This window comes from Simochromis diagramma, unplaced genomic scaffold, assembly GCF_900408965.1.
Source record: "Simochromis diagramma unplaced genomic scaffold, fSimDia1.1 OVJJ01000816.1, whole genome shotgun sequence".
NCBI lineage: Eukaryota > Metazoa > Chordata > Actinopteri > Cichliformes > Cichlidae > Simochromis > Simochromis diagramma.
Window position 1 is genome coordinate 12,885,505 of NW_024386908.1, and position 25,148 is coordinate 12,910,652.

The 25,148-nt window shown below is 42.0% G+C and overlaps 1 protein-coding gene across 1 annotated transcript; it reads right to left on the reverse strand.

Moving 5' to 3' along the window:
• Nucleotides 1-131: 131 nt before the first annotated feature.
• kdm7aa (lysine (K)-specific demethylase 7Aa) lies at nt 132-23,881 on the reverse strand. The gene is made up of 18 exons (XM_040035503.1): nt 23,752-23,881; nt 16,250-16,335; nt 14,386-14,503; nt 13,219-13,379; nt 9,716-9,857; nt 8,807-8,993; nt 8,298-8,460; nt 6,191-6,278; nt 5,995-6,101; nt 5,438-5,529; nt 5,187-5,273; nt 4,648-4,893; nt 4,303-4,430; nt 3,838-3,989; nt 3,660-3,754; nt 3,371-3,525; nt 2,849-3,183; nt 132-2,082 (listed from the first exon to the last, which is right to left on the reverse strand). Exons 1-18 carry the CDS (start codon nt 23,847-23,849, stop codon nt 1,994-1,996), a joined length of 2,529 nt encoding a protein of 842 aa, XP_039891437.1. The 5' UTR covers nt 23,850-23,881; the 3' UTR covers nt 132-1,993.
• Nucleotides 23,882-25,148: the final 1,267 nt, after the last annotated feature.

A 25,148-nucleotide genomic window follows, 5' to 3' on the forward strand; every position in this document is an offset into this window, starting at 1 on the left:
AATACTACAGCTTATTACAAACCCTGCCTGCGGGCCAGTTCATGTTTTTATTCTGTGAGTTAACATGCAAAGACTTCAAAGATTAAAGTGTAGTGTAAAAGAAAAAGGAGGGGTACAAAGGAAACACTCAGTTTTTTTTTTTTATGTTAATTCTGTGTTTTGGATCTCATCACTCACCTGAGGAAGGCTCACTGTTCAGAGGGCGCTCTTAAAGCTACATGGGTGCAGAGTCAACTTAAACTAGGGTGTTTTTCCACTTAAGCAATGAGCTGAACACGTGTTTGGAGGCAGCGAGTGGGAGTAACACCAAATGGGTAAAAGTAGCCTAAAGATACAATGACTGTTAAATCTGACCTGTTGCTTTTTTTTTTTCTCTTTTTTCTTTTTTTTTGAGCTATAAAAACAGAAAAATACTGAAATAAGAAGTTATGAGTGTCTGCATCCATGATGTGTGGCTGGTGGTTAATCGAAGGTTATGTCCATGGCATCATTCCCTGAGAGTGAAGAACTGCACACACACACCTCACATTAAAGAAAAGAAACCTCAATCATCCACATATCAGTTCCTCAATCGCTGACCTTTTAATACATCATCTACTTTGGATCGACCACAGTGGCTCAGAATACCTGTTGTTTTGTTTTTTTTGCTAAACGGTGTGGCACTAAGTAGAGAAAGCAGGAGTAGATATGGAAGTTTCTTAACCTAGACTATCCACACATAGCCCATAAACAAACCAAAAAAAACCTCTAAAGGAACAAAGAGGACGAGGATCGACACAGGCTCTACTCAGCTGGGAAGGGAAAAGATGGGTAGCTACTCAACAGATGATCACATGAACTCTAAAAACAACCACATTTACAAAAACTTATTTTTAAAAGGTTTAAAAAAAAAAAAAAAAAAAAAAACTCCTTACGAAGGGGAAAAAAAAAAAAAAAACATCCTCAGGCTCACTGAGGTTTTTAGGGTGAAAATATAATAAAATCATTACCTCTGTTCAATTAATAAATACATAATTCAGAATCCATAAAAACAACAATAAAAAAAATCACATAAAACGCGAAATAAATTAAGCCAGAGTCGTTTCAGAGGTGACGACTTGTAATTCCTATGGGAAAACAAATTCACAGAGAGGCAGCATTTTGAGTGACTCCACCCCACCTCCAACACTACAGTGCAGGTGTGAGAGCAGGTGCAGTTTTACACCTGTTAAAATTCTGCGAGCAGAAGAAACGCACCAAAGTGCTGCCTCTCGCCCTTACCTCTCTCCTTAAAAAAAAAAAAAAAAGTAGTTATTGCTGGTGTGATTGAGATAAAGAGGAAGGGTGGGACACAAGCATGAGAGAGTGGAGAGACGTACAAACAAATAAGCACCATTTTGAAATTTCAGTTTCACCACCTCCTCTTTTAGCACCGCGTTTCACCTCCACCCGTCCAGGTAAACAGACCCTTCGTCCTGTTCAGTTTGTCACGAATAAAAAAAAATAAAATATATATATATATATATAATAATAATAAAAATTAGGCCAGGGGAGAGGTGGAGGGGTGATCAGCAGAAGGGGGAAATACTAGCAAATGTGACGCAGGTGATCTTGGCATCAGAAGCAGTGGACGTCTTGCCGCCTCACCCTCTCCTCCCGCCCCCACCAACATCTCTTTTTTTGTCCGTCCAAAATGCCCACAGGAGCTTCAAGTCCACCGTTCCCTGCAGCAACATGCTCCTTTCATGTTTTTGTCTTTAGTGTGCTTGTAGTAAAGTCGTGCGCTTGCTCGTTTCCAATCCGATACCCTGTCTCCTAAGCATGCACAGTGAGCGTGTTTTACGTATCAAAGATTTGTTTCATCTCCAGGCAGTGTCCATGTGATTTCATTTCTTTTTTGTTTCATCCACCCTCCCCCCGACATATTTTAACTGTCTGGTAAAAAATACACAAAACTATCTTCTTCTCTCCCCCTGCTCCTGACTCCTCGCCCTTCTTTCAATGTCTGGGAGGGTTACACGAAGACGCGGTTGTGTCTGCTGAGCTTCAGGATCTTCCCCAGTCGCTGCTTGGCTGTGGCCATGCCTTTTTTGGGCCGTTTGCCTAAAAAAGAGAAAAATGAAAATATTAGCAGGATTTATATAGTAACATCAAATAGTGAGTAACATTTCAACTAACTATCTTCTCACAAATCTGACAAATAATCCATCAAGTGGCCTAATCATGATGATAACCATAAGTGGCCCTTAAAACGGACCTCTGACACCAAAGAAAGCACCTACTTTATATTACAATAATTAAAGAAACTAATACAAATTAAACTAAACATTGTCAAACAGCAAAAATGAAATAAAACATGATAATGGGGCAGGGACAGCTCAGTAGGTAGCGTGGTGGCCCCATGATCGGAAGGTTGAGGGTTCAAATCCACTGAACGGCTACCCTGAGGTACCCCTGAGCAAGGTACCGTCCCTACACACGGCTGCCCACTGCTTCACTGAGTGAATGGGTTAAATGTAGAGAGTATTGATCCCCGTGGGGAAATTAAAGTATACATTAATCGAAGTAAAATATACTAACACTTCTTGCACGACAGTTAAGTCCTGGTTAAAATTTGTCCTGATCTTTGATCAGCTTAATTTTGGAAAGGTTTTTTTTTCTGTACTTTCTATTTAATTTTAAACAGTTTTTAAACACTGAATACCACCTCTCCCACTGTCAGAGAGCTAATCAGAGAGCTAATTCCCACATCCTGCACATTATGTATTGAACCATGCTTTATCTTCTGTGCCAGTTAGTGTGGACTGAAACAGCTTCTCCATTTTTCTGCATATTAACAAGCAGAAATGATAAAAGTCACATTTCAAACCTTTTGTGGCCTGATTGCTGATTGGTGGAGGGTTTGGGGCGTGCCTCTTGGAGGGGTGCAGAGGTGGAGACATTGAGGGGTCACAGTATTGGTAGTCCATCTCTGGGCTGGGGAGCCCCTGATTGTCCCAGGCTTCGCTGCTGCTGTTTCCCTGGCTGTCTATTGGGCTCTTGTCCCCCTGCAGTCGGCGCTGGTGCTGCGCCTGTTCCAGCGGGCTGGGCCACCAGGACTCCTGGAGCGAGTCTGCCGTCTCCGACTTGGAGGAGCACAGCAGACCAGCCATAGACAGCATCCCCTGAATGGCCTCTGCTGTGCTGGGTGAGGTAGGACATTCTCTGTAGGAGGCAGACGAGACTCATTTTTAAAAAAGGTGCCCCGATGGAGCCGTGTTCACGGGGGCCTTTCAAGGATTTTATTTCATTTATTTATTTATTTATTTGGTTAAACGGCCCACGGATAATCAGAATATTTGAAGAAGCATAATAGTACTGGTCACAGGCCTGCCTTGATCCGTTTCCTCACCGTTTGAGTGGTTTGTGTTTGTGCCTGAGTTTCTCGCCAGACTGGTCCAGCTTTATGTGCCCTGAGCCTGTCTGCTGCTCATCCTCGTCCTCTTCATCCTGGGAGCTCTCCGAGTCTTCGTCAGAAGATGATGACGACGATGATGACTCTTTATGCTACATCGGACAGAGAAATTTCAAAAACATGCCTCAGAAGACAGCGTAAAAAATGATTACCCAAAGTACACTCTGTTCAGAAACACTGAGCTCTTAAACCGGCTGTGTTTGTATAAATCCTGCACATCGTTTACCTCTGTGGGAAAGTCGCTGTCTGACTCGACATCTGACACACTGGAGTGTCCTGAGACTTCTTCCCTGAGTTCAGTCTTCATCCTCTCCAGATCTCCTGAGACACAAAGGAACACATCGTCAGCTAAATGCTTGCATGGCTACAATCATCTGTTGGTTTAATATTTACTGAAGACTTACTGAGGAGTGCGGATTTCTCAGCTGTGCTGTGCTGTTCCTGACTGTCATACATCCTCTCAAACTTCACGTCCATGCAACCCTTGGGTGGGCCAACAGACAGTCCCTCATCTTCGGACTTTACAGGGCTGCTGCTTCCCGGTCGTCTCAAATCTCTGCACACACAAATATAAAGTTCATGTTAACATGCAGAGCAGGTGACTAATTTATATTGTAATAAACAAGAAGAGGAAAATAAATTGGACTCCTCATCTCCTGACGGCTGCGTCACAGCTCAGAAGAACAGGCTTTGTAGATTAACAAATTCATAGTTTCTGTTGCTGACTAGTAAACCTTTCTAAATTCATTTTTACTTCATGTTATTTTTTTATTCACCAAAGCGGTTTTATGTTGGTTTCTGGAGTTTGTCACCAAAACAAAAGTACTAGTTTGACTGGCTCTGCACACTGATTCACTTTGCTCCCCCACCTGATGATTCTTCCGTTGACCAGCATTAGCCGTATGTGGTTGTCTTCCAAAGACTCTGCAGCAGCAGCTGCAGATGCGGTTGACACTTTGTTGAACTTTGCATGAACCTTGGCACCAAATGCAGGATCCTGGATACAGAATATTAAAAGTATTGTATCAGTCATCAACAACACACACAGAAGCATTTACAAAAAGCTTTAATCGGTGCAAAGCTGCATTTAAGTGAAGACTCCAACTACAATAATAAGTACATTGTGCACCTTTTGGCCTAACTAACGGCATTTTGGTTTCTTCCTTTAATGTAGATTAAACACACATTCTGAATGTTTGCTCCTTGAAGCTCACCTCCTCCAGTGGCCCGACCTCCAGCCTCTTCAGCACATCCCTGGTGTGCTGCTCTAAGATGTCCAAGTTAGTGGGTAGCTTGGGCGCATGGTGCTCCTGTTCCCTCAGTTGCCTGGCGGCCCTTCGAGCTCGCCGTGCCTGGCACAGCCTCTCCACCGTAGCTCGAGTGGACAAGCAGCCGTTTGATCCCGAAGGTACTCCACTTCCCTGAGATTTCACTAGCTTGCTACCACCCACTGGTTCCTCCTAGAAAATAAATGTAAAATAAATCATGAAGTGAAGGTTGTTACAGTGTGCAAAAAATAAAAACAAAACCTACAGAATCAAATGATCATTTTTTTTAAATTTAATAAGATGTACAGATAAAGCACATGTAAAACTCAAGAAATGGTGCAAATTAATGATGTAAACACTGAGATTACAGCTTGTATATGTCTAAAATGTGGGTCACTTTTATTAATCACTGACAATACCAAAAGAGCGTCAGCTTTTCTCCCAGCTGACACCACCATTTGCATGAAGTCTAAAAAGCTCCTCACCTCTAGGTAGCGGATTTCCTTGGTCAGTTCTTTAATGAGATGGTTCGGCCTGATATTGTCTGGTACCTCGCTGGTGGGTTCGTTCACCTGCAAAGCCGCAACAGTTTACATTCAAAGCAGAGGAGTGAGCAGAGAATCTGCCGCCTGCTGCTGACAGATAAGACTAAACGTGGATGCCTCCGGTGACTCCTGTGTCACAAGAACCATGTGGACTGCAGACATGCGAGGTGTAATCAGGCGGAATTTCTCACCTCTCTTTTCAACCAAGTCTTCAGTGCACTGATTAAAGCCTTGACTCCATCCACTAGGTAGGTCGGTGGAGGACAGTTGTCCTCTCGAAGCTCTGACAAAATCAAAGAAGGGAAAACTGTCACATGAGTTTTAAGCAAGAAAGCTTCAAACCTTTTAAAACAGTAATGGATTTCCAAAAAGGTAGCATTAAAAGTGGTGTTCAGCAATGGAAATTTCCTGTGGATATTTTGTGTTTTTAACTTTTGAGGGATCAAAAATAGTGGGGAAAAAACAAAACATGTCACACTTTGACCCTCCACTATGTATTAAAGGACTTGCAACCCTGAAATTTACTGTCATATGCAGGTAAAATTTTGCATGACTTCATTAAATATACTAATTCTGAGGGGTCAGGTGGGAGGATCTCATTGATTTTTCATGGAAAGACCCATAAATAAATCTTACTGACACCATTATTTTCTTGCCAAATGTTTTGAATTTTTATGTCGAAATGTTATGTTGCGACAGCTCTTATACACATCTCTGTGGCTTGTGGTTTTTAGTTTTGGACTCTCACCTTTTAGCATTTCCAGGAGGTTCTTTGCCACATACCAACAAATGGCCTCAAAATAGGGAAACTTAAAGAGGTCTGGGGTTTTCAGACGACGCTCCATCTCATAACACCTACAACGCGAACCAAACGTTAAGTGCTAAAGTCTCTAGAAAACACACAAAAATCAAGATGCCACACCAGTTGCAGGCGAGTGGTTTACCTGAGCTGCATGCCAATATTGAGGTTGTGAAGGAAGTTCCCTCCAAATGCCATGCAATCCTGAGAGGTGAGAACAGCGTGGATCCAGCCTGCAGAGGGCAGCAGAGCACAGATGTTTACTCATCTTATCTACTCTCTGGCTTAGAATGATAACATTCTTAGGGTGGGGCAGAGAAATTACACATGAATACCTGAGGAAATAGGGATTTATACTTCGCTTAATCATATTTTCTCAACATGCAGAAAAAAATCCGTGACAACAAGACTGCAAGAAACTTTATTATCCTGCTGAGGCACAGTCACACTCAGCAGCAGGAGATAATGCTGTCAATAACGGCTTCCACCCCAGATAAACAGTGCTCCTAATACAACACAAAGTAGGAGAAAACAGATTCTTTTTTGGGGGGGGGGGACAGAGGCTGACAGACAGGCCTGATAATACGCTTGACTGACCTACTGTGTTTCCTGACCCCAGCTTAATTCCCACCTCTCCACAGCCTTTCTGCCAAAAGCTCTCTTTCACAATGCTGCTTGAGCTTTCTGAGAAAGCATGGCTGGAAGACTGATTGAGGACATCCAGCAGTTGACGGGCTGAACTGAGCTTTGTCTGTCCGTGTGCCGTAGGGGGGCAAGGGTGAAGGAGCTCTATGGGCTTAAAAAGTCCATTGAGAGACTGATGGACAAATAATGGTATGACTGGATCCATTAGCTTCACTTCAGCGAATCAAAGCATGCTTTGGTGTCATGCTCAGTTAGTGACATGACATCAAAACATCTTTCTACCTTCTTAATGTAACATCAGCAGCGCCACCACAAGGCTGCATAGTCACGTGTAGTAAAACGCCTCAGTGCTACTTTCATCATATTACATAGGAGCTCTGTCTCTCTTCATTTTTCCCTGTAATTATGATCATTAAGAACTGTTTGGGTTGTTGCTCAGGAAGAATTTCCCTCTCTGTTATTTTCCTTTGGCAATAATAGAGGACCTTAAAGGAGCCTGTATTTTCCTGGCAGCATCCATGGGAATCATGATTATTTTTCACTTTTAAATGCACATGGGGAAAAAAAACAAAAACAAAAAAAAACAAAAACAGGCAGGTCAGCAAAGCTGGTGCAAAACTGTCAGGCAGTCACCAGAAACAATGATTTAACATCAGCGACACAAACAGCTGCACGTCTGAGAGTGTGGAATTTATTGTGCTTGGAAACCACACACCATTATCCAAGACTTTAAAAGTACTTTGATGACTAGTGTGTTTAGTTTGGTTCAACTAAAATGTGTGTGTGTGTGTTTGTCTGGTCAGTGATGTTTGTTTAGGCTGGTGTGAAAGCTCTCAATCACATCCTGGTGTACCGACCAAAGATCCCTTTCAAAAAGGTGTGTCGGGATAGCGGACGTGACTGAGCATGAAAGGCTGAGCTGATTTTAAACCCACGTGTAATATTACAAATAAGCTATGAATACATTTGTCCAAATCATTTGACTGATCTGGGAAAAGCTCTGCACTCGTGCTGACCTGCATGTTTTACCAGTCAGTCAACTGTGCTTGCATCCTTTTTTTCATAAATACATTATCTTTAAAGAGTGGATGTTGTAGTGCTGTAACATGCCCTATAATAACAATAACATTGCTCATCTCATCATAAAACATATCATAGTTGACTTTTTGAGCTAATCATGACAATTAGTAAAGCACAGATGATAGGCTGCCAGTTATCCAAATTTGATTTCTTCATACGTCCAATACCTAGAGGTCTACATAACTGCCATGCTCACGGATCATAGCGTGAACATAAACCATCATTTATCACAATCATCACTTCTATCAAACAGTTCTTGAACATCCAGAAGATGGCGAGGTTACAACTTTCCAACTGTTTGCCAACCAACAACCAACTGTTGTACTTTCAGAAAGTACAACCCCTGTCAGCTGGGACTTTTTGTGGGGTAAAATAATCTCCCTGGAGCTTAATGTGCTACCCAGTTCCTGTGATAGAAATACAGAGTTTCTCAGGAGGTTCCCAGTTCAAACTGACCTTAAGAAAGTTTTGAAAGTACACTTAAAGTCCTTTACTTATCAAATGTGACATTAAAACATCTCACTGACCTGTAGGGATGAGCAGCGTGGTTCCTTGGGGTACAATACACTTGTAACACTTATCCACTTTGTCCCCAAAGAACACTTCGCTCTGATTGGGCGAGGAGCTCCATGCCTCATATAGTGCAAGATTGGTGAGGGTGGGCTTGATCAAGTAGAAGACTTTCTCACCCTGAAAATCAAAAGAAAAGGTATTTAAGGTAACGAGAGGTTAAACTTGTGAATGTGACGGCACTGCTCTTCTAAACACCCGCCCCTCATTCAATCACAAATTAAAGTTAGCTGTAGTTTTCAGAAGCGAGGGGGTGAGACCATCATCATGATGAGTGCTGCTGGCTGTTTTATGAATTAACTGGATGTGAGAAGCAAGGTGACCCTTCAGAGAGTGCTAGTCTGACCTAAAAACCTCAGTATTTAAAGAAACACTGAATCCCTGAGCTTGATGAACATCAGGGTGGCATGTTCCTCTCTTTAAAGGGGAAAAAAAAAAAAAAAGCTCTTTAAATCCACACACTCACCCAGAGAACATGATACCAGACAGAGGTGCCTCCAAAGTCTATGTGGAAATCTGTGTAGCTGTCTTTGACCCCCATAAGGCAGTACTTCTGGACAAAGGGTTTAGGGAAGAAGGAGTCGTCTGGCCAGTAGTTCTCAACCCAGGACAACGTCTGAGCCACGTCAGGAACCTCCACCAGCTTTGCCATCCTGCGGGTGATCAGAATCATGCAGCACACTGAGCTTAGGAAAGTTTTAAAAACATATCTGTAGGTCCCTGATTTAATCTCAACCACATCCAATACTGTAGAGAGACTCGACCCTCAACAGAATAACAAGTCACTGAGGTGTTGTCACTCATGCACTGAGTGACAACAGAGCTGAAAGTGAGACTGTAAACGTCCAGCACAATCAGATCTGATGGTAGCTGGTCTTTAACCTGCTAGGTGCCTATAGTGCAAAGTCCATATGATGTCAGACTGCACCAGTGTTAGAACAAAGCAGAATAATATTCTCGGCATTCATCGTTATCAAGCTGTCATCATATAAGGAGCCTCCAGCATGCTACATGCTCCCTCACCTTCACAGTACTCCCAGTAGTGCAAATGCCTGTTTTGTTGTGTGCTACACTTAAAGAGAAACTGAGCAAAATATCCCAACCTGATTCTCACAAATCTGTCTAAAGTGCACGTGTGAAAACAGCTTTGGCTACATCAGAAGGACTTTAAATCGAATGTTGTTCCATTTCTTTCTATTAACTCAGGCAACTATTAAATCAGCTGGAAGCTTCCATTCAACTTTACATTGATATAGATGGCCTTGGTAAAAAAAATACATCGGGAAGTTTTGTCAAACCTAGTTTGCTGACTCTTGAAGATACTTATTCCTTTTTCGCTTTTAAATCACAGTGACGGACCTGCAGCATGGCTTACTTCGTGTCAGAGAACTCCAGGCTGATGAGGTTGAGGACTTTGGGTCGATGGGGATTGGTGAAATACTTGATAAACTCGCTGAGCTTCATCTTGCTGTCCGCCTGCCGTGCCACATCTATCACGTCGATGACTTTGTTACCACCTAGATGGGAATAAAGTGCCTTTTAGTTTGTGCAATATCAGATTAGATGTTCTGCAGTCACAGACTCCTGAATGAAAATCTTCAAACTTTTTAAATGACTGCAGAGTAGGTGATGGGGTTCAGAGGGGTCAGCAGCCTGCTGGCATCCTCATGTGCTTTTAGAGATCAACCCCTGAAGAAAACTGGCATTAATATGGCAGCATGGGGAGGGGTTGTAGGGGATGCAAGCGAGACAATCTGTCAATCTGTCCAGACCACCAGTCCCAGAGGAAGGGGAGTGGGTGGAGGTGAGAGGGCTGCTACGTTTAATAGCTGTGTGTGCGTGGGAGATCTCAAGCATATAAGGAAATATGTCTGTAAATGTGAGAAAAAGTGTGCAAAAGCTGTGTGTGCATGTGTGTGTTTACTCATGGGATAGAAAAAACAGATGCTAAAAAGGAAAAGAGAAAAAAGTCAAAGAGAGAGCAAACAGCAAACAGCTCACAGTTGGGACGCTACAAATCACACGCAGTGACATGCAGGGCCGGAAGTAAGACTGGGGTGCAGTGTGTAGCAAGACAGCTGGTGGTTGTATTTTCCCCACACCCCTCCCACACACCTTTTTTATTACCCCTGTGCATACTTGTGTGCACACACACACACACACACACACACACACACACACACGCACACACACACACACACACACACACACACACTCCTCTAAAGGCCCAGCTGGCCAGCGTCTGATGACAGAGAACAGGTGGAGTGAAAAGCAGTCAGTCACACAGTGCGAGACAAAGCTGCCTGGAAACCCTGCAACGCCGAGCTTGAGCACTGGGTTCACAAACCCAATTCAATGTTTTTATTTAGTTTTTTTATTTTAATTTTTATTACTGTCAACAAACTAAAGCACCGCTGAGCCAGCTCGAGAGACACTCAATCTAACCGACATCCCACCATAACGACAATGATATATGACGACACCCAGTTATGTTAAAGAGCCAATTAACTGAGATAATTGTTGCAAATATGTCTTTGTCAGCAGACAGGAACCAGAAACTTGTTACTCACTGCATTAATTTTAATGTAAAACAATTATTTCCTCATGAATCAAACGTTTTGGGAGCAAAATGCTGTAAAAATAATCCACTCAACACTGAAATCAAAAGATGAATCCTACTTTATTTTTGACCGTTTTGTAGGAATGAACATGATTGTAACTATGAACATGCACGGCAGGGTTTGTTATATTAAATACTGGGATGAGGGACTGGAATAGCTCCTTCTATACTAGGTTTTTGTGAATCGGGCTTTAAAAAATATATACAATACTATAATAAAGTGCTGGTAATAAGCCATTGCCTGTCAACAGCAACCTTTACTCTTCCTCAAAGCACCAGTTGGGTGCTTTAACAGATGACCTCAAAGTTGAGCTGAGTTTAATTTGGTATCCACCCATTTTGTGCTAAATGTCATAAGGAAAACTCATATTAATATTAGTTTAAGCCTGTCAATGTGATCTGATTAGTCAATAACAAGCATCAAGACAACTTTGATGGTGCAATACAAACTTGGTTTTCCCTTTCTGGTTTCTTTGTCAGGTTTTGCATAGTTTCATGTAAAACCTGAAACCATTTCTAAAAAGCTTTGCCCTGGAAGGAGTTTTTCAAAATCTCCAATGTCTATGACCTAAAACGCTTTTCACGTGTGAACGAAAGACCAAAACACATTCAAAAACCAACTTCTCCAAGACACCTTTCTAATGTGGACAGGGCCTCAGTGTAGTTAGCTTCTCAAGTGGCTTTGCTCATTTGTGTTTAGTTTTATTAGCTTCAACATTAGTTCAGTTCCTATGACAGCTGGGACATGCTCCAGCTCCTGCTACAGCCCTGAAATGGGTAAGTGGAAAAAAATTGAAGAATCGATAGTTTCAGGTTTGGTGTTTTTATTATTATAAATGAGAGGTTATTTCTCAGGGTCTCTGTACACAAATAACAATGTTCATCAGGCAGACTGTGCTAACAAATTCCATTAAACAGAGACTAAAACTAAAGACATTTTCTCATTTTTTTAAATTTCAGTCAGTTTCATTTTTTTCTAAAGTTAGCCAAAATATTTTTTTACACCCAGTTTGAGCCTTTATTTTAGTTTTAATTAGCTGTAATGCCCTTGCCAACATCGGCTGTCATCCTTCAGTTGAAAGTTTACATGCCAGTTTACTCTGAAACAGCTGGCATTAAACCTAATTTTCTACATCAAAGTACTCAAGCGGTCTAGAGGCTGGTCTCTGCAGCTGTCATCTGCATTCTTCCCCTCACAGAAAGAGAGAGGGTTGCTAACGGTGGGTCGCATTGTAACATCTTAGGCTGCGTCTACACAGGAAGTGATTTACAGAGAAACGGAAACCAGAGAAAGTTAAAAACATTCGGCAACTACAGCCAAAAACAGGAAAAACACAGAGCGGGCCAACTCCAAGACAAACTTCACTCAACTTCGGAGCAAGCATTTGATACCAGTGATTGGCACATAACAAGTTAATAAATGCATAACAAGGTAACCTAGGCAACCAGAGCCTGTGTCCAGAGATGAGTGAATACTTGTTGGTAATTAAATAAATTAAGAATAATTAGGTTTACTGACCAAACCCTTACTCCTTCCTAGCAAGGGCACCTCGCCCTGGTTTCCATTCATTATATACACACACAATATATAGTTCATATTGAAAACAATAAATAGGTCAATTTAAAGACTTTGAATCATGTGTAGAACTTTTTGACCAATCTTTGACCACACACCAAGCTGGCAGCAGAAATGCTCGACAGCATCGGCGTTTACTCCAGTTGTCCCATTGTCTTCAAACTGGAAGAACTGTAATCCCACACTCAGACCCCAGTCACAACACCTGTGCCTTGGCTTAATGCTCAATAGGGCATGGGAGAGAGAGATAACGTGAGAAAGGGAGTCTGTAATCTGAACTTAATTATAAAAACACTGGTGGGCTTGGTAATGGGCTTGTAATAGGAGCTGGGAAGTAGCAGGCTGTTTCGGTAAGGAAGTGCAGTGGTCATGGAGAGGGCAGTGAAAGCTTAGCCGTCGCTCATTTAGAACGCATTCAGCCATCGTCTGATGCCTGATAAGTGGGTTAAAACCCATGAACCTGGAAACTGGTTCATATTGACACACACAGATGGCGCCTGCTCAGCAATGGCCACTTAGCTGGCTGGTGTAGTGTTATTTCATTAGCTTTTAAGCAGCTTCCAATGATGCTGTGTAGTCCAATCACAGAAGTCACATCCTTCCCAGACAATAAACACTAATGTTTTGTTGTAAATTACATACATACATACATACATGTGACAACAAAGCCAAGTTTTCTTACCCACATACTGCTCCACATCTTTGACAGAAAAAGTAGAGGGGGGTAGTTTCAGACCCAGACCCTCCATTTCGGTGACTGCTATGGGGTAGTTGAAGCCTTGCCTCTCCAAGTACCTGGTAGTCACCAGCTCACCCTTCATCCGTATCAGAATCTCCTCGGCACTGAAAACCAGATTGTAATAAGTTAATTCAAGCTGCCAGTGTTCTCAAAATAAAACCATAATGGTTTTAGCCATGCAGAGAGTTGCTTTGTTTACTTTACTACCCAAACCACAACTCAATATAGGTGAAAATATTGTGTTTGTGGTGGTGGTAGCATTTTGACCCAAAAAGAGCCTACAGACATGCAAGCTGCTCTGTGAGGTGGTGATTAGGCACACTGAGAGGATTACCCAGGTCACTACATATCACCCATTTAATCCTGACGACAACCTTGGTTTTTCACCTGAGATAAAGTCAGGTGAGCCACTGACTTTTCATAAAGATTTCTACAAAAATGTGATCACAATCAAGAAAACTCTGGACCCAGTAATGTGTCTTTCTTTCTTAAAGCCACACTGTTTTGTGTGACTAAAAATATTCCAAAGCTACACATTTTTTCCCAGAATCAGTGGTCGTGAAAATGTAAATAATCCACACACTGGAACTATTTTCTTTTATAGAAACAGACTCAATCAAACTCCCACTAGATATCTGTAAACGTGAGAACACAGAACAAAACAGTTTGCCTGGCTTAAAACCACAAGAAGCAAGCGTGTACATATTTATGTCTTCTCCTAAATCCACTTTAACCTGTATGAGCATTAAGTTAAGAATGTTGAGTTTTTTCAGCAAATTAGAAAAACAATCCAGTTGGTCAGAAGGATTAAGTATGAGAAAAAACATTTCCAAAATGAAAGAGAGAACTGGAAAAAACACAAACAAATTCTCATACATTTGCAGTTTTTCTCTTTTCCTTTGTAACTTTCTAATGCAAAGCCTTACTTAAGCCTTTAACTGCATAGACAACTTTACAGGAGCCCAATTTTGAGCCTTCAAAAGTAGACATGATTCACAAATCAGAAAATCACACTTTTAGTTTACCTGAATAAAATATTCCACTAAGCAAGGCCTTTAGAGTTTTAACAAGTGTGGCTCTTTTGGGGGGGGGGGGGGTGTTGATATCTACCTGGGGAATGTCCTGTTTTGGAGCTCCTTGATAAACACTGAGGTGCCAGCCTGCACCGGCTTCGATCCATCGTCTGGCTCTGTGTAGTCATGCCTGTGCCAGTTGTTGCGCTTTTTCACTGCAGAAAACAAAAAAAAGTAGGTCTGAGTTTCACTGGGCTGTCTCGTCCTAATGTAATAATGCCCTCTTGAAGCACCTTCACACAACAACATTGTAAATTATGCAGATCACAATCACTTGTCACAAGCACATTAATTCACTACTCAGCCCCTGTGCCCAGGGGTGGATATCGAGGGGTTTGTCCAATCAAAGTGGAGGGTTTACAGCACCATTCAATTAGCTTCTTAATGTCTGCCCTCAGGGTTGTCAAAGGTTAACCTATTCCCCTCCCCCCCTTAACCAAAAAAAAAAAAAAAATCTGACTCGACTAACACTGCAGAGAGCTGCCTTCCCCCCCGGGACTGTCCAGCATAGAGACATGGGTGAGACAAGGCAGAGAATCAGAGTATGGTGCTGTTTTCACACATGCACCTCAAAGAATTAGGTCATACTTTCCGCTGTTGTGCTTTCTCACATGTAGCACACATCAGGAAATAGTTTGCTTCAGATATACTGGCTAATGGAAACACTTTACTGTTTAGGCTTCAGAGACGCCAAGATAACAGATGCAAGAGGGTGCCAGGGCTCTAGAGTGCGACCAAATTGGTCACAAATGCGACCAGATTTTTCAGTGGTGCGACTAAAAAAAAATCTTAGGTCACACCGGTGCGACCAACTGTTCGAGTAAAAAAAAAAAAAAAAAAAAAAAAAAAAGTCTCTGCAACTCGGAAAGTCTCCGTGTGGTCAACAACAGACCTATGCCCATATCGTGGTCTAAACCAAGCAGGGACAGTCAGGGGCGGTACCTCTCTGATTGGTCGTGTACGTTTGAAAGTGCAAGTGGACAGAGAGAGGTGAGCTTGAATAAAGCGATATCGAATCCAATTCTGATGAAGTCTCATAAGTGTCAGTACTGATAAATGATGAGAATTATAATATTTCTGACAGTCTGGAGGCAAAATTGAATCGAATCGAAATCGAATGGATTATAGAAATCAGTGATGATGCCCAGCCCTAGTGAGTAGCCTAGGCCTGACAGAAGTGGATGTAGCTGTGGGTAATAAGAAAAGATGAAAAGAACTATTTATAACTTTTTGGTTAAGTTAAGGCCTGATCCATCTGAAATTCATAGCCAGTGCTCTGACACGGAGCCATCAACCTCTGAACTTTGAAAAAGCACAGTGTATCCAGAAAACACATTATATGCTGCGATAAATGCACTGCCCAAGTGTCCCCTCTCCCCACTGCCTTTCAGCGGCAGGCAGCAGCAAACAGGTCGTCAGAGAAGGCCAAGATGATGATTAAGTTTAACATTGTCTACAATATTGCCAAAGAGTGCCAAAGCACTTTAAGCACAAGATTGGTAGTTAATCATTTACAAATCAATATTGTCTGTATAGACAGCAATTCCCCCCCACCACCACCACCAAAAAAAAAGTGCACATGTAAAACAGTGGTGTTAAGCTATGCGGTTGAAAAATTTGGGTGCTCCCAACTTTTGTGCTGGTGGTTTCTTAGGCGCACCAGTGCAACCGTCGCAAAAAGTTAGTCTAGAGCCCTAGCGTGCACAAAACAACTATTCATAAGTAGTAAATGCACACTAATATTTACTGAGATATTTGCTGCAATCTGACATTAAATGGACTATGCACTATGAAACTGCCAGGTTGCATGCACCAAGGTGTCTAGAAAAGTTCAGGACTGCAGTGTGTGTGAGTGTGTGCGTGAGAGAGAAAAATGGCTTCAGGAAGCAGCAAAGACTCACTCAGGGAGGGTCCGTGTACGACATCACAGTTGGGACAGTGGTAAACATCAATATCCACAGCATGGTGCTCTTCTACCTGTACACAGCTGGAAAGAAATGAGATACAGAGTTAGGGCAAGTCCCCTACAGAGGTTTATATTGTTTTTAAATTGCCAGGAAAAGAAAACACGCCATCACAAGATTTTGCCCAAACATATACAAAGCATTTACTATAATAATGTATGTATGTAATAATAAACCCTACCAGCTGAAGACATTCATTGCATTTACAATATATATGGTCTTTCCTTATACTTTAAAGTTCCTTCAGATAACTTATCCTGTAAATGGTGGCATATAAACCACTTTCAATCTAACTGAAATGAGTGGAACAGGTCTACTGCTTTACAAGCCCGTTCAGAAATGAAACGAGGACACCACAATCTTTATCTGACCTGGACAAGCTAAAGCAGATGAAACGCTCCCAAACTCCTGTCAAATGCTATGTGTGTTTCAAGCAGAGATGCCAGGGGTCACAGGTCAAAGATAAAAAGAAAGAAGAGGAAAAAGCAGCGCACACTTAGGTCAGGAGACCAAACATAGCCGTTTTATTTTTTTCCCCTCCAACAAATGTTCTATCATTTCACAGTTATGGCTTCAATATTTTTTTAAAAAACAAGCTGAATGATCTGGCCTCTTTGCTAATATTGCATTCTCATCATATAATTTGCAGCGCATTTATCAAGAGGAGCTGCAGTACAGCGGTGTCACTCATGCTGCTACTACCCCTGAGTATCCTGCAACAGCCAAGCCACAGGAACCAACTCACATGCATTCCTGGGTTGCATACCGGAGCAGCATGGGTTGAACAGCAACTTTGTTCGGATTGTGGACAACATGTATAGTGTGACAAGCCAAAAAGTACAAACTAAAACTGAACTATCCTAATTCACATGACCATCCATCCATTTTCTACCACTTATTCAGGTCTGGCTCACAGAGCCAGCAGCCTAAACAGAGATACCCAGACCTCCCTCAACCCAGCTACCTCCTTCAACTCTTCAGATGGTCAAAAGAGGCAGTCCCATCCAGCCGAGGGACGGAATCTCTCCCGCATGTCTTCAGTCTGCCCTGTGATCTCCTTTCAGCTGAACATGCTTGAAACACCTTGCTCCTTAAAGTCCCAGGATCCTTATTGGATGCTCAAACCGACTCAGCTGGTTCCCTTTTTATATTTAGGAGCAATGGCTCTACTGAAGTCATCACCTTTCTAATGAAGACCCCGAATGCTCTAAAGAGGAATAGGCGACGGCTGGACTGCAGATCAACCATTAAATCAACTGCTCACATTCGCTTTCAGCTCTGCACCCATCTGACAATCCTCCCGTGTCCTCCTACCCTCACTTGTTGAGAAGTCCCTAACATAATTCAAACTCCTTCACTTGGGGCAACAACATATTACCAACCAAGCATGTAGACTCCACCCTTTTCTGACTGAGAATCGTGGCCTTAGATGTAGAGCCTTGGCAGTTTCGCTTTCAGCTCCAAACCAGCCAAGTGTGAGCTGGTGATCAATGAAGCAAGCAGGACTGTGTCATCCACGGAAAAGCAAACACTTAAACTTCAGGTCACTGAAGCCTGCACCATCCAAACTAAGATTGTCTGCAATTTGTCGACTAGATGACTAATCACTACTGTCACTAGTGTGCACCTGACCTCTTCACTGATACCCAGTGCTGATAAATCTGCCCATTACCCACTAGATGAAAGTTAGAACAAATCTATAACATTTCAGATTCAAAACCCCCAAATAATGCAATTAGAAACTAACAAATAACTTAGACTCAATGCCCCCACAGTTTTCTATGAACACTGAAAAAAGTAACCAAAGTAAATTTCAGTTTAGTTTTAAATTTAGCTTCCTTCTACATTTTGCCCATAGTGTCACAGTTTGAGAACCACATTAGCGTTTTACTTCTTCTGACTGCACGTGGCATCAATTTGTGGAGATTCTCTTCCCCTGAGATCAGTACTCCAAAAACAAATGAAGAAATCTTGTTGCTTTTTTTTTTTTTTTTGAGAGAACCAGACAGACGCCAGCTTCATTACTGGCCTACAAAATCCCTTCCTGCAGCACAGCAAAAAGAGGTTTATAAACAGGTTTGTTGCTGATATAACCTTTGCTTTTAAAGGTGAAAGCCTGCAGGGGGGATAGAGCTGACCGAAGCCTGCTATCAGCTTTGATCTACAAGGAACTGCAGGAAAACTGTAAAGGAAATAAAGCAGAGGGCCATTAACTCATCAGGAAATGGTGAGCTTGTGTGAATGCCTGCCACCCCCCACATCACCCTGGTGCACAAACAGGATATCAACCATACCACACAAAATCTGAACTGTTGTTGGTTGGGTATAAGGGCAAACAAATGCATTAGTACAGTAACTAATTAAATATCCATTCAGCTGTAAAGAACTCACATTTATCTCTTTTGCAAGTTACTTTTCCACTCTCCTACAACATTCATAAAAGACGACAAAAAAAAAAAAAAGAAGCTGAGAGAAGCACTCCTGCTCCTGCACGTGAGCAAATGGATAACTAGCAGCAACAGTGTACAGTGTTTGGCTGGCGACTAAGCCTAGCTCATGTATCAGGAATCTTTGTTCAAACATGTGGCCGTTCGCTGGGGGAAAGCATGAGTCACAGCTCTCTGCCGCTGGGTTCACTGAGACGTGTGAATACAGCGTGTGCTCTGGGCTGACGTGACCTTCTTGCTACTTTCCTTTATATAACACCGCAGTGGGAAATAAGGGCACTGTGCCACATACGCCACCCTGACTCAGCGCGCGTGTTATCTGTAATGATTACCACTTTAACCCGAGCTTGTGAGTCTATGTGGACTTGAGACAGCAAATGTAAAAATGGGAGAGGAAAGAAAAGAAAGGGGCCAAGTATTTCCTGCTGCCTTACTCGGGCTTGATGATGCATCGCATCACCACAAAGCGGGGTGAGTGTGCAAACAGCTCTTGAACCGACATGAACCTCATCTGCTCAGTCATACGTCATCTCAACTCATAAGATAGTGTTATCATGCATTGTAAGACGACAAAAAGGTCAGAGAGAGTACAACCAGGGTGAGCAACACAGATACCCCACAAAACCTTGCTTTATTCCCTGATAGAGCTGCCCTCTGACAGCACTGCAGCAGATTACCGAGCTAAACATCCCTTCCTGAATGAGCGGAGATGTGTGTACTTGGCTAAACCCTCGCCATCAACAGCCCCTCTCCTCCACTTCCTCTCATCAAGGGCCTCCTTCCTGTGTAACTGAGAGGGTTTATTCATTAGTCCACGCACTGTGAGGGGGTTCATTGTCCTCAGTGATCAGTGCAGAAACACAAAGGCTGGAGGCTGGCATCGCCATTATTTTAAGCTCTAAATAACCGCTCCGCATGGGGTGCCGACACACCTACATTAGGGAACTGGCAGATCTCTAATGGATGGGTGGTGGAGATGGAGAGGATATGAGGGCAGTTAAACACACCTGGCTGTCTTTATCTGCCCCAGAGGAGCACCTGACTCGTCCGAGTGCGCTCAGGCAAGGCTTACATAAACAGAGCCGGACTTGGACAGCAGTAAGAGCCACTGAGGTCTGACAGATGGATAAGGCTCTGTCATTCTGCCCTCAGGGGTTAAATCATTTTAGCCAGCTAGGCATAAAAGCAACACATCACCCGTGCATTGTTTACAGTTTGAAGGACACAGCGGGGCTTTCTGTAGTCAGCTGGTAAACAACAAAAAGAGGATCACTTTGTTGTTTATAGGGCGTCAGGGAGCCCCTGGGAGTTTTAAACAACTTAATTGTTTTCAGTGCAGGTTGAGCTGCCCTGAGGCCCACAAGCACTGGGACTCTGTTTTCACACATGTCTTCAACATGGCTGAGCCCCATTTAAAACCTAACGAGTCATCAGTCTTACGAGTGTTTGCTGCTGAAAGACGCGACACAACAAACACAGACTGAACTCGCTGTGCAGATTCACAGTTCATAACATACAAATTATTGATCTATTAGTTTGGTACATCAGCTATCAGTTTGATATTGTAATTTAAAGTGGTTTTCTAAACTTCCTTTAATTTGAACTGTGTGGTATATTCTTTACTGTTATAATTCAAACTGACTAGTAATCAATACTTGATGTTTTTGACCCTTAATCGACTTTGATTGAGCCAAATATAATGTTATTTCCACCCCAATGAGAGTCAGCTGAATATAAACAAGAGCTATGAGGCTGTCTTTACTTCAGCCAATCAACTTATCAGACATCTAAACAGATGATCTGAAACATCACAGACAGCAGTAGTTTAAAAAAAAAAAAAGGGGGGGGGGGGGGGGGGGCACTTCCACTTAGCCTAAACACCAAAAAGGCTCTCCACAGAGGTGATCCATCTCTCTTTAGTGTGCTCACACTCTGTGCGACATTGACAGATCGCGCATTGAACTTGGCTCGCCGTAGCTCCCATCAGTCATTCGCTCCATCTCATTGAGCACCACTGGTCTATCATTGCCCCCACTGTCCACACGCACATTAGACAATGGGCAGACCGGAGGGCCTGACACCTACACTGTGATCTGATGCGACCTACCGGGGATTTACATCCATAACACTGATGTAAATTTGCATCTAAGAAACGCATGAAGCGATCCATTTACAGAGGCAGGTCTTGCAATCAGGTGAGGCTCAAAATGATGAATGGCCCTCAGACTTACACCTGAAATCTAAACCAAAGGGTATAATAGTGGGTTATACTGCTTCAGGGCACTGTTACCCCTGCAGATAGTCAGGACAAAAACCTGAAGGGGGAGCAAAGTAAACCAAAGAGGTCAGAAGATTAGTAACAGAGACCCTCAGAACATTTCTTCTGCAAACAATCATTTTGTATTTTTTTCAAATGCTTTTTTCTCATTCAGGTGTAAGTCTACCACTGTAGGCAATGTATAACTTTTAGATTAAAGTATTTATCAAATATCTAATGGGCACCAAAATATATTCTGTTGGCCCATGAGGTTAAAGTACCATTTTTAGAAGCAGTTACAATAAAAGACAAAATTTCTCTTTTAGCACATAAAAGAGAAGATGTACACAATTTTTTTTAACTTTACACAATCTACCTTATTATCTAAGCACTAATTCCACTTAATTCTGGAAATAGTATTTTCCAGTACTCTGAAAGTAGTATTATGACTTTAAAGTAAAAAAATAATAATTATTCAACTTTATTCTTGAAGTAGTACTTCTATCTTGTTCTCATAACAGTACTTGACTTTATTCTGGAAATAGTATTCAACTTTTTCCACGAAGTAGTACTTTTATTTTAATCTTGAAGCTACTTCGAGTAGTATTTCAACTTTATTCTCATCATTGCATCTGACTTTATTCACAAAATAGTATTTCCACTTTAGCATCAAAGCAGTAGTTGTTCCCAACTGGAAAAAGTATTTCTGTCTTCCTCTCAAAGAAATATGTTGACTATTTTCCTGAAGTAGTAGAGGGCTATGCTGTAGTTAATGTAGATTTAATGCAGTATTACAAATTTTGAATTATTAAAGAAATACTACAAACTAATAAAACTGAAGTGAATAAGAAACACAACGTGGAAACTAACTGAACCACAACTGAATAAAAACAAAAATGAATATAACTGCATTAAACTGTAATAAAGAGATTACTGAAAACGTGGGGGGAGTTTATCAGGACTTTTTTCAGCTTTCCTGTAACCTCACTCTTTACAAATCTGATGCTGATAAACCGTGACACTGATTCAGACAGCCTTACCACATTAAAGTACAGCTTGTTTTGTTTACTGAAACACAGGTGATAGAAAACAGGACACTCTCCAGCAACCAAGACAAAAGTCTCCCACACAAACACCAACAAGAACTAGGAGAATGAGCTCCTCCGCTTTCCCCTCCAATGGCGTGCCATCACCCACAGCCAGAGAATATCCCTTTCCTTCTGGCCTGCCTCGTGGGAAAGAGGCTGGAAATGTGGCCGTCTTTGGAGCTTTGCTGTGAGTATGTGCGTGTGTGGTGTGTATCTGCTTATTAGTCATCAATGGGGGAAGCTCCAACATTTGTTCCTTTTCTTGCTGGCAGATGACACACAGCTAGTCTGTTTTGGCGCTGACACACCACAAATCCTGGCTGCTGAGTTTTTTGGCAGCACACTTGGTGGTTACGCAATGGCTTCCGTCATTTCAACATGAGCAACCCCCCACCTTAAAAACCAAAAAAAAAAAAAAAAAAAACCCAGATTATTGTATTCCTAAGCAGTCACTGTGGAAATGCGCCCACACAGGCTGACTCGAAGAGTTGCCTAGGTCAGCCCATGGACTTAGAGCCACATTAAAAAAAAACAAGCGAAAGCTGCAAAAGAAAGAAAGTCGGATGCTGAGAAAATCTCATGCTCAAGAAGTGCGTCACAATATTAGGTGTGGACTGAAATTTGTACATTTTAGGCAATGTACATTACACAACATTAAGATTCCCATCAAGATTTCAACAGCTTCCACCTACATCTACGCATGAATCACAAAAACATCTGCTACCTGCAATCACAATAGAAAAGAAAGAAAAAACCCCAAAACAAAACAAATACAACACACACACACAAAACCCAGACACGTGCCTGCTTGGTACCTTTAAATAATTCCCCTGCTTGCCACTAGGGGTCCGAGGCCATGTGCCTCCTCTTTCTAAAAAGGGGGGTGGGGGATTTAAATTTCTCCAACTGTCAATCAAAAGCCAAACCATAACAATCTCCTCGTTTCCCCCACTTACTTTCTACCAATATCAAAACAGCATTTAAAACAAAGCTCATTTGTATTAAATAATAGATATAAACTACCAGTTTGCTATATAATTAACGTACAGGTTGTGCCCAAACAAGTTGAAGTTGTTTATTAGATCTGCTTGTATCATTAAGTTTAAAATACAACTCAGACGCCGCCCGAGGCTGCCGTTACCTTTAATAACCTGCCAGCTCTGGCACACTTTGTACACTAGGGCTGGTTTAACTGGATTCAAATCGACTGAATCACAGCGACATCAAAAATAAAGTTATCCTTTAAATAACTCTACGGAGAGGTAGTCACGTACGCTTTTGATCACCCGTGTTGACTGAAACAGCTCGGTATACCATCAGCTATAAGATCTACTTTCTATTGGGCTCTATTTAAGTAAATACCGCTGATTATTATAATAACTACAAAGAGCTGGATCGTGTCGTTTTGTTTAAACTTATCTGCGGCACGATAGAGTTCATTAATGTTGTTTTTAGGGGCGCGAACCCCCACTTTCGCCCGTAAAGTCGTGTCAATAGACGGTTTAAAACCCCCGTCGCCCACCGCTAACGGTTAGCACGCTAAGTTAGCCAAGACCGCTCAGAGAACCGTCGCCTTTTCTTAAAAAATAAACCGTGTTTCTCGCCTCCATGTAACTACACCTCTTTAGGATGTCGCAGACTACATACCTGCCGTGAAACCAGTCTTTACAGATGTCGCACTCGATCATAAACCGGCTCACATCGTAGGGCTGCCGGCAGACACAGTACAGCGGGGCCGCCGCCATCTTCCTACTGTCCCCAAACAACGCAGGAATGAAGCGGGCGGGGATTTAACCCAACATCCGGAAATACCCGAGGGGAGAGCCGAGCACGCACGAAATCCGCCATTCTGAGGCAATCCCACCTCTGACGTCAGTTTCCAGATTATGCATTTCCATCTGGTTGTGTGGGCACACCAACAATAGACGCAAACTTTTTTCCAACAAAGGAATGACATAAAGGGCTTGGTTTTAGGCGTTATGCTACAATCGGATAAAAGCGAAAAATCAGCCTGTAATTAAAATTATTCTGATGAAATAATCTCCATAATCTGCTATATGTATTATTTTACCATATTAAGATGTTTGTTTAGTCGTATTACATTTTAATATGGATATATTCATTGTGTTTATTGAGCTTCACCTTCCCGATTTTATTTAAATATTAAACATTTCAGATCAAACAAACTCTAATTTTAGATAAAGTTTTTTATATGATCATTTTAAAGGAAACGTCTACCTGGCGCTGTGCGAAAAAGTAATCTCCGCCTAAACCTAATAAGTAGCTGTGCCACAGAACATTTTCCCAAAAGTCTCAGGGATTGTCAAGATGTTGTTGTTTTTTTGGCAAATGTGAGACGAGCCTTTGTGTTCTTTTTGTTCAGCAGTAGTTTTCTCCTTGGAACTCTCCCATGGATGCCATTTTTGCCCAGTCTCTTTCTTATTGTTGAATCATGAACTCTGTCCATAACTGAATCAAGTGAGGTCTGCATTTCTTTAAATGGTGTTCTGGGTTCTATTCGGACCTCCTGGATGAGTCATTGATACACTCTTTGAGTCATTTTGGCATCCTAGTGACTCCAGGGGAAGCTTCACCACTGTTCCAAGTTTTCTCCATTTGTGCATAATGGCTCTCACTGTGTTTCGCTGGGGTCCCAAAGCCTTAGAAATGGCTTTGTATCCCTTTCCATGACTATGTTTCCCAGTTGTTATTGAATTTATTTAGATCGCAGCAATGATGTGTTGCGTTTTGACATCTTTTAGCCTACTTCCCTTCATCATATAGGTTTTATTTACATGATTTCTTGATTCAACAGGCCTGGCAGTAATTAGGCCTGGGTGTGGCTCAGTCAATTACTTTTTGGGACAGGTAGGTTTGGATAGCTTTAAGACAATCTTCAGTTGTATAAATCACAACAGCCCTCTTACAGAATACAATACCCCCTATATGAAACAGAGCATATAACTTCCTGCACAGTTGGCATGGATCTTATTTTACATTAATGCTATTCTCTTCTATTCAGAACCATGTAAAAGAAGTTATCT

Excerpts from the sequence above, each read along its gene's own strand:
- kdm7aa (XM_040035503.1), bottom strand. The coding sequence starts at position 23,849 with ATGGCGGCGGCCCCGCTGTACTGTGTCTGCCGGCAGCCCTACGATGTG. Across the intron at positions 16,336-23,751 it reads AAAGACTGGTTTCACGGCAG|CTGTGTACAGGTAGAAGAGC; the intron begins GTATGTAGTCTG and ends ATTTCTTTCCAG. Across the intron at positions 5,274-5,437 it reads AGACTTGGTTGAAAAGAGAG|GTGAACGAACCCACCAGCGA; the intron begins GTGAGAAATTCC and ends GCGGCTTTGCAG.